This window comes from Ipomoea nil, unplaced genomic scaffold (genome assembly GCF_001879475.1).
Source record: "Ipomoea nil cultivar Tokyo-kokei standard unplaced genomic scaffold, Asagao_1.1 scaffold1334, whole genome shotgun sequence".
In the NCBI taxonomy this organism is placed as follows: Eukaryota; Viridiplantae; Streptophyta; class Magnoliopsida; order Solanales; family Convolvulaceae; genus Ipomoea; species Ipomoea nil.
The window spans coordinates 479,978-489,143 of record NW_017617762.1 but is presented as its reverse complement, the minus strand read 5'-3'; the positions used below and the strand labels follow the sequence as shown (position 1 = coordinate 489,143).

The 9,166-nt window shown below is 35.7% G+C and overlaps 1 protein-coding gene across 1 annotated transcript; it reads right to left on the bottom strand.

Moving 5' to 3' along the window:
• Positions 1-1,056: 1,056 nt before the first annotated feature.
• Positions 1,057-7,683, bottom strand: LOC109185547 (protein NRT1/ PTR FAMILY 4.5-like). Its single transcript, XM_019335487.1, has 6 exons — positions 7,525-7,683; positions 7,141-7,228; positions 6,115-6,332; positions 4,817-5,248; positions 2,919-3,049; positions 1,057-2,256 (listed from the first exon to the last, which is right to left on the bottom strand). The coding sequence occupies exons 1-6, from the start codon at positions 7,525-7,527 to the stop codon at positions 1,290-1,292; spliced, it is 1,839 nt and encodes a 612-aa protein (XP_019191032.1). The 5' UTR covers positions 7,528-7,683; the 3' UTR covers positions 1,057-1,289.
• Between the last annotated feature and the right edge of the window lie 1,483 nt (positions 7,684-9,166).

Below are 9,166 nucleotides of genomic sequence, written 5' to 3'. Positions count from 1 at the left end.
TGTACCTAACATATTATGTACATAATATGTACCTAACATATTATGTATTTTTAGTTAACAAATTATGTACCTATAAATAAGTTGTAGGCACATAATATGTTAACTGCAGGTACATAATTTATTAATGGGATAAGGGTCAAATAGGCCCTCAAAGTATAATCAAAAGAGCAATTAGACCCTCAATCTATAAAAAGTCCCAATTGAACCCTTCAACTTGTTAAATTAGTGCAATTTACCCATTTTACCTGTAACCTTCAGGTTAATGCTGACATAAGCAGCTACGTGGCAGCCATGTGGAATTTTTTTTTTTATATAGATTTTTTTAAAAAACCTACTTGTAAAGCTACAATGTTTATTATTATTTAATGTATATTATTATTATTATTATTATTATTATTATTATTATTATTATTATTATTAAAACTAAAGTTAAATAAGTAAAATAAAACACTAAACTAATTCAGTAATCCCTAATCCTAATTTCACACACAATACGTCTTCCATTTTGCGACTCACTGTTTGTATTAGGGAGAAAGGAAGAATTGGGATTAGGGAGAAAGATGGCCAAGTCGACGTACAGAATGTGTGAAATTAGGATTAGGGATTACTATATTACCTTAGGGTTTTATTTTAGTTATTTAGTTTTAGTTTTAATAATAATAATAATATATTAAATAATAATAAACACTATAGCTTTACAGGTAGATTTAAAAAAAAAATAAAAAAATTCACATGCATGGCTGCTTATGTCAGCATTAACCTGAAAGTTACAGGTAAAATGGATGAATTGCACTAGTTTAACAAGTTAAAGGGCTTAATTGAAGCTTTTTGTAAATTGAGGGTCTAATTGCTCTTTTGGTTATACTTTGAGGGTCTATATGACCCTTATCCCTTTATTAATTGCAAGTACATAATATATTAATGCATATAAATAATATGTGTTAACAGCAAACACATAATCTGAAGATTGTTTTGAATCTAAATCCACAATATAAGGTAGACCCTGATGGTATAATTGCTTTAGGAGGAAGTATATAAATATATATCTCTGAAGTAAACAACAAGGCCGGGCTAACATCATTTGATTCATTTCCAAGCTTTAGCTAGGCTAAGAGACTTATTAATAACCAATTCAAACATGGATGTGTGTTGGTTTTCTTAACAATAATGATTCGGCCCATCCCCACAAAGAGAATTTCAATTCCCTAAAAAATGGAGACCAAACAAACACTCAAAAGAAACAGAAAAACTTGGTTTAGTTTCTTCAGCTCCCTTATTATCCAGTTCACTTATTTATCATCCTTTTCTGCGGTGTCCACAACAGGCCCAGTGGATGATGGTATTTCATTATCATCAACAGTGTTTTTTGATGGATCTTTCAGAAATGGCACCCCACTTTTAGACACTGATTCTGGAATAGTGATGGGCTTTTGTACAGCAAGTTGTTTATTATTATCTTCAGATTTGTACTTGTACCAGGAAGCCATCAACAGATAAACTGCAAAGTTGATGGCACTAAGAATGGCCAAGAACCAGTAGAACAAGTTGAGTTTATTCAGGTCCAAATCATTACTCTCCAGCCACCCTCTCTTGCTGGACCCAACTTTTTTAGTAATGGCATTGATCACATCCACAAACACACTGCTCAAGAAGTACCCAAAGGAAAGAGAGATCCAAGTGAAAGAAGTGGAGAGAGATCTCATCCCAGACGGAGCTTCCTTGTAGAAGAACTCAAGCAGGCCAACTAAAGTGAACATGTCGGCAATCCCAAAGATGCCATACTGGAAACCAAGCCACAGGACATGAATGGGGTGCAAAGGGTCTTTCAGGGAGTGGCGCTTCCGCTTGACCTCCACGGCAGCGGCGACCGCCATGGAGACGACGGAGAGGACGAGGCCGACGCCGACGCGCTGGAGCTGGGTGATGCCGGAGGGGTGGCGGGTGAGGTTGCGGGCGAGGGGGACGAAGACGCGGTCGTATAAGGGGATGAGGAGGGTCATGAAGAGGAGGGGGATGACGGGGACGGAGGAGGGCGCCATTTTTATGGAGCCGAGTTGGAGGTCCATTCTGTAGCCTTGGAGGACGGAGAAGGTTTGGAGTTGGGCGAGGCAGGTGTTCATTAGTATGGTGCTGCCTATGATTGGGAGCATTCTTATCAGGACTTTCACTTCTTCTACTTGGGTCACTGTGCATATTGTCCATGGTGTTGCCTGTTGTGTTGTATTCTCTGCAACAATTGCTGCCTTGTCCAAGAATCTGTCACCCACCCAGAACAGAATTCAGGTTAGAATCAAACGTTTATCACTATGCTAAAAGTTATAGCTAATAGTCAAGTTAAGGTATTGGACTTGGCTTTTTACTTATTATCTGCGCCTAACAATCTCCCTAGTCACATGGTGTTGTGACTTGACCCTTACTGGCTTCCACCCAACAATTCCCCTCCTAGCACCAGCTAGAGATCAAGCCCTTATCACTATGCCAAAACTTGGAAAGACCTAACTTTATTTCTTTATACTATCACACATTTTTAGAATTAGGGTGCTAGACTTAGCTTGACCCTTTACCGACTTCCCCTCAACCATCTCCCTAACCATATGGTGTTGGACTTGGCCCTACTCCACATGGTACTATGGCTTGATCCTTACTGGCTTTGCCCAACAGTCCCCGTCCTATCAAGAGCCAGAGATATGTTTGTCATTATGTCAAATGTTATAGCTAGTAACTAATGCACAACTTTATGTTTTTATATCGTTACACATTAGCGAGCACCAGTATACTTGACTTGACCATTTATCAATCTCCAGCTACCAATTTTCCTAAACACATGGTGCTAGACTTGACCTTAACAGGTCTCCGCCCAACAAGATCACATACATCAAATTGGATGGCTGCCCTTGCTCAATATAATTTTTACGTACCTAAACTGGTCAGTGTGTGAAAGCTTTTCTTCTTCCACATAGCTGCTTGATCCTTTGTCCTCCATCTCATACAATTCACCATCATTTTCTGGTAATCTTAGCTTTCGATTCTTTATTGACACAACAATTACCTGAATGCAAACATATATACCCAAAAGTACGTACGTGCTCCTCCAATCCAAATAATACCATTATTATAATCACGTCATATGTCTCTAATACTATTTTTTAGGATGAAGTAGAGATGTCAATCTTAGCCCTAAATCAACTGGCTAGCCCAATAAACTCTAAAATTATAAGGTTAGGACCGAAAAAAATCAACTCAATAAAAAATAAAACTAATTAGACCGGTCCTATAGGGTCATCGGATTGAGTCGGGCTAACCCAACGGGCTGCATGTCGGGCCAAACCATTGGATTATGTATGTGTGTGCGCGGGCGCACGCATTAAACATAATTTTATCAACATTACCCCGTTCCAACTCGTCTACGTGGTAGGTAGATTTTTTTAAAAAATGCATCTCGCTCCATCGATTGTAGATACCCGCTCTTATTTTTCAATTTTTGTTTAGTGATTCAACCCGTTGAATCAGCCCAACAGCCCGCAATTTAAGGTTAGGGTCAACCTAACCCAAAAAGAAACAAAAATGAAAGAACATTTAGCCCGAGTCGATAAGCCCAGCAGTCCTGCATGACTAGTCCAAAATCCAACGGGTTGGCCCAATTGACATTTTTAAGATCTAGCATTTATGACTATGCCAAAAGCTAGCTATAGAGCTTGTAGGTAAAGCCCAAGCCCAACTTTATTTCTTTATATACCATCGATCACATTTTCAAAAGGCAGAATGCTACCGGGTTTGAACCTTCACCTACCTCCACCTAATGGCAAATTATGCCCTGGACCCGTGTCCACAATGAAATGTGGACACGGGCCCAAAACGACGTCGTTTTTCAAAAAAAACTCGTCATTTAGTTAAAAAAAAAAAAATCGCGCGCGTTTTGCTGTTAACGGCGTTATTTTTTTTTTTTTGGATTATGAATGTACAGTTATGCCGTTATGAATGTACAGTTATGCCATTATGAATGTACAATTATGCAATTATGAAATTATGTACACAGCGCTCTAACATTATGAACTTACAATTATGAACATATAGTGATAAAATTATGACCATGGAGCTTTAAAATTGTGAATATAGAGCTTCGAAGATTATGAATGTACAGTTATGGAGTTATGAATGTACAGTTATAGAGTTATGAATCTACAGTTATGGAGTTATGAATCTACAGTTATGAGATTATGAATCTATAGTTATGGAATTATGAATGTACAGTTATTGATCGAATTATGAACAAAGAGATCTGACATTATGAACATATAGTGATAAAATTATGAACATAGAGCTCTAAAATTGTGAACATAGAGCTTCGAAAATTATGAATGTACAGTTATGAAGTTATGAATGTACAGTTATGGAGTTATGAATGTACAATTATAGAGTTATGAACGTACAGTTATGAAGTTATGAATGTACAGTTATTAACATATAGTAATAAAATTATGAACATATACTTCTATAACGAAGCGGTTTGAAATTTATTAAAAAAAAAAAAAATGAGATAACAGTGTTAGCGTGTCCAGCATGCATGCTGGACACGGGTCCAACGCATAATGATTGCCACCTAATAGTCTCCTAGTTAGGCTGGACTTGGTCCTTTACTAGCCTCAACTCAAAAAAATAACAACAATATATAAGAAATACATATATATAACTCCAGAATCCTAGCTATCCTATGATAGATCTTCTTGGCTATATATGCAGCATGCATGCTATCATTATATATATTGCACTATTTAGAAGTTAGAAGGTGAGTGATGGGTATATATATATAAAATACCTGAATAATTCTCAAGAGCGGACCGCCGCCGGGAGTTTGGAGGCGGTAGAAGGGCTTTCCGGCGGCGAGGACGGCGAAACCGACGATAACACCAACGACGGAGATGAGAAAACCAACCCACCACCATCCCTTTTCGGTGGTGAGCCAGACAATGAAGGTGACGCCGATGGTGGCGCCGGCGGTGGTGCTGAACAAGAGATAGTTGAAGTAGCTTGCAAAGGCCTTGGCCTCTTTGGGATGTGTGTGGTCAAATTGGTCGGCGCCAAGTGCTGGGAGGGCACCCCTCACCCCACCAGACCCCAATGCCAATGCACAAAGGGAGACATAAAAGAGCAGTGCTTTGTTACCCTCCATGCAACTTCCCTTATTAATGCTACACACTTCTGGTTGTAGGCTTGTGAATCTTGCTTGGATTGTCATCAATATCAATGCCTAAATACATACACATCACAATCAACTTTAATTTGCATCACAATCCTCTTGTAAGTGAATTTTTATGAAATCGCTTCAAGGATCTTTATTATCCTGAGACAGGTCAGGTGAAGATAAAAATATAATATTAATTATGAATAAATAATTACAAGCATTTTATGATTTTTATTTCTGATTTGTATTATATTTTTCAATATAAGTATTATATTTTCATATTGACTGTCCATAGGAATGGATATGAAAGTGATTGTTGTTGTTTGGTTGATAGGTTTTTAGAACACTACTATGGATTTCGAATACCCCATAAATTGAAAAACTCATACCCAAATACAATAAGAGTTTCATTCCCTTATTCATTCTCAAGCACTACTATTAGTAACCATTCTCATTCCACCCTACTACCAAACATGTTAAATACTTTCACCAAAATCCATTACCATTACCAAGTATTTGATACCCATTCCGATTCCGATTCCTATGTGCGAACCAAACACACCCATAGTAGTTTTGATTGTCTAATTTATTATATGGATTTGACTTTAACATTTGGAGGTCTGTAGGCTAGTTGAGACACATCACGATTACCTCCACCCATGTTCTGGACAGAAGGGGTGAGAGACCTTGAAGTTTGGTGTCTAAACTTATAATTGTTTGATTTATACAAATGCATGTTTCCAAGGCACAACTCAACTGGTCAACCAAATCCATAAACCTTGCTTTGCAAGCAATCATGGGGTGTAGTAAAGGGTTTTCGGTCTCAAGTTATATGTTCATATACATATATTTATATGTGTGTGTATGGGGGGAGATGAAAGGTAGGGTGGTAAATTTTTATATATAATGTGTAAGTTAATAAATAAAATTACCAGAACTTCAAGTAGTCCGAAGATGAGAGATGTATGTAATCTATTGATATAAGTATCAGATATGAATCCGCCGACAATTGAGAGCAAGAAAGTTGAGCCCATGAAGTTTGTGAGTGTGTTTGATGCAGTTGGAATATCAAAATGCAGCTTCAGATGGAAGTACAATACCAAGCTCACCATGTTTGCTATAAATCCCATGTTGTCTAGTGCCGCCAGCACTGCACATACATTATATTAATTACACCATATATGCATCAAAACCCAACCCCATTATACATATATATATATATATTATTATTCCATAAATAAATAAATACCCCTACTCAAAAAAATACCTAATTAGGCTAGCTAGCTAGCTCCCGGAGATCACAACTATGTTTTTTTTTTTTTTTTTTTTTTTTTTTGTGTACCCAAAATTTTCACTGTCGGACACAGTGACTAATCCCATCACTGAATTGTAGGCACCTTTAGTAGCGAGGACAATTCACCTGAAGATTTAAGATTGCTCCATACTCAAAGTCGGAGATCACAACTATGTTTTTTTGGGTGTACCCAGAGTTTTCACTGTCGAACACAGTAACTAATCTCCTTGCTGAATAGTAATCATATCTAATTGGTGGGACAGCTAACCTGGAGATTTAAGATTGCTCCATACCTAAAGCTGGAGATCACAACTATATATGTTTTTTGGGTGTACCCAGAGTTTTCACTGTCGAACACAGTGAATAATCCCCTCGTTAAATTGTAAGCACCTCTAATAGGTGGGATAGCTGACCTGAAGATTTAAGATTGCTCCATACCTAAAGCCAAAGATCACAACTATGTTTTTTTGGGTATAGCCAGAGTTTTCACTGTCAAACACAATGACTAATCCCTTACAAATTGTAAACACCTAAAATAAGTGGGACAGCTGACCTGAAGATTTAAGAATACTCTATATCCAAATCCGAACATCACAACTATACTAGTACTTGGAAGAAAGAAAGAAAGAATTTTATAAGTAGCTTATTAATTTAATTAGCTTACCATATAGGAAAGAAGCAGCTTTAAATCCACCTTTTCCTTTTATTTGCCATGAGGTTAGAGCACTGTTGTGTGACTTAGCTGTCTCATCCTGTTCACATAATATAATATAATAAGCATATAATATATAAACATATATAAATGTTTAATTTTGATATCTTTAAACTTTTAGTTAAAATAAAATACATGCTTAAACTTAATATTAGAGTCAACCTCATGCCAAAGGTCATGAGTTTAAATCTCGCGAGACTAGATAAAAAGAAGTTCACAAAATTCGTCAATTATGAACTTAGATTTTTAACTGAAATGAAACACACATGCTTTAATTAACTTCACATGCACAAACTAACACGCAACAAATATATGTATATATGTATATATACTCACCATGCCGCCTGGATGGGGTTTGACGGTCAGATGATGATGAAGAGGAATCAACTAATAATAACTCACAATTTTGGTTTTGTATGACGATGATGATGATCACGTACGAGAATAGGCCGCCTATCTAGTTCCACTTATAATTAGTTAGTATAATATATATGTATGTACTAAGCTAATATAGTGCTACACATAGATTTGTTCGTAACGCCGGTGACATGAAAATCATCGAATTCTTGTTCTTATCATATATGCCTTTGCTTTATTCTCTTCTCTTTAATTTGATTGCTACGTTTCCATGTTCATGATGTTGATATATCGCACCCACCTAAAAATTGGTCTTAAAATTCTTTGATGTATATTGATGTTGTTTATAATTACTTTTTAATGAAAAATATATATTATTTATACCGTCTCATTTCACATTTTTTTCTTTAGGCTAAAATGTTATCCCGCACTATAAACTATATCGGATTGTTCATGTTGCACCATGGTCTTTCATAACATATATTTCGAGTCACTTACCATTAAATTTTTTTTTTCTTCTAGCATCTTTTATAGGTTTCCAGGTTACCACATCAGCTAATAACATGTGCCATGTCATCATAGCTGATGTGGTGACCTGGAAACCTGTAAAAAATGTTAAACGAAAAAAATTATTAATGGTAAGTTACTTGAAATATATGTTATGAAAGACAATGGTGCGACATGAACAATCCGATATAGTTCATGGTGTGAAATGACACTTTAGCCTTTTCTTTATGATTTAGCTTTTATTCGTTTTTTTTTTAATTTATTTAAAGCAGATATGATTTTAATTGGTAATTGTAATAAAAAATAAAATTATTATAATGTTCACTATTTTTTATTGAATAATCTTTACAATATTTATAATTTTTTGAAATGTTTATAATTAATATTTGATAAATAATATTCATTGATTTACGTGAAAGTCGATTCAAAAGTGTACTATAGGTGAAACTCGCCTTGTGACTCTACAAAATGGTAAAGCAATTCAGGTTGTTCATAGTTAACCGGTACAAACTAAGAAAGCCAATAAACTATTCTCACTGAAAGTTAAACTTGAAACCTTGTGAATATAGAATAGAGTTATACTACATAAACTCCCAAATCTTACCCCTAAAATTTTACTCACTGATATAGCGTACTCTGATAATTAAGCTACTTTTTTCATATGGGTCTTAATACAAATGTCTACATCAAAATTTTGTGTGTGAGTGTACAAATTGAGAGTAAGAAATAGGATTAGACATAATATTTTCCTAGAGAATAATATTGTGTGTTCAATGAAATGAGACCAAACTAGTCATCATACTATCCCAAATGCCAACTGTCTGTTCCCTAAGTCCTCAGGCCTCAGCCTTCTTGCTCGATTGCCTTTATCACACTCTGGTCATAAAATATATTTTGTCCAACCCAATAGGTTCCGTCTGTTCTCGTATCATATTATGTACGGAATTGAAAGTCATAAAACTAGAACAATTCAGACAAATTAGTTACACAATTGATTTGATAATTACAAGATTCTAAGTTTAATTTTTCGTGCGAGTAAACAAAAGAAATTCATAAAAGTGAGTATTTTGTCATTTTGAAAAAAATTTCTCCTCAAAAATTTCATACAACATTT

Excerpts from the sequence above, each read along its gene's own strand:
- LOC109185547 (XM_019335487.1), bottom strand. Across the intron at positions 6,333-7,140 it reads AGCTGCTTCTTTCCTATATG|TGCTGGCGGCACTAGACAAC; the intron begins GTAAGCTAATTA and ends ATGTATGTGCAG. Across the intron at positions 3,050-4,816 it reads CGCTCTTGAGAATTATTCAG|GTAATTGTTGTGTCAATAAA; the intron begins GTATTTTATATA and ends GTTTGCATTCAG.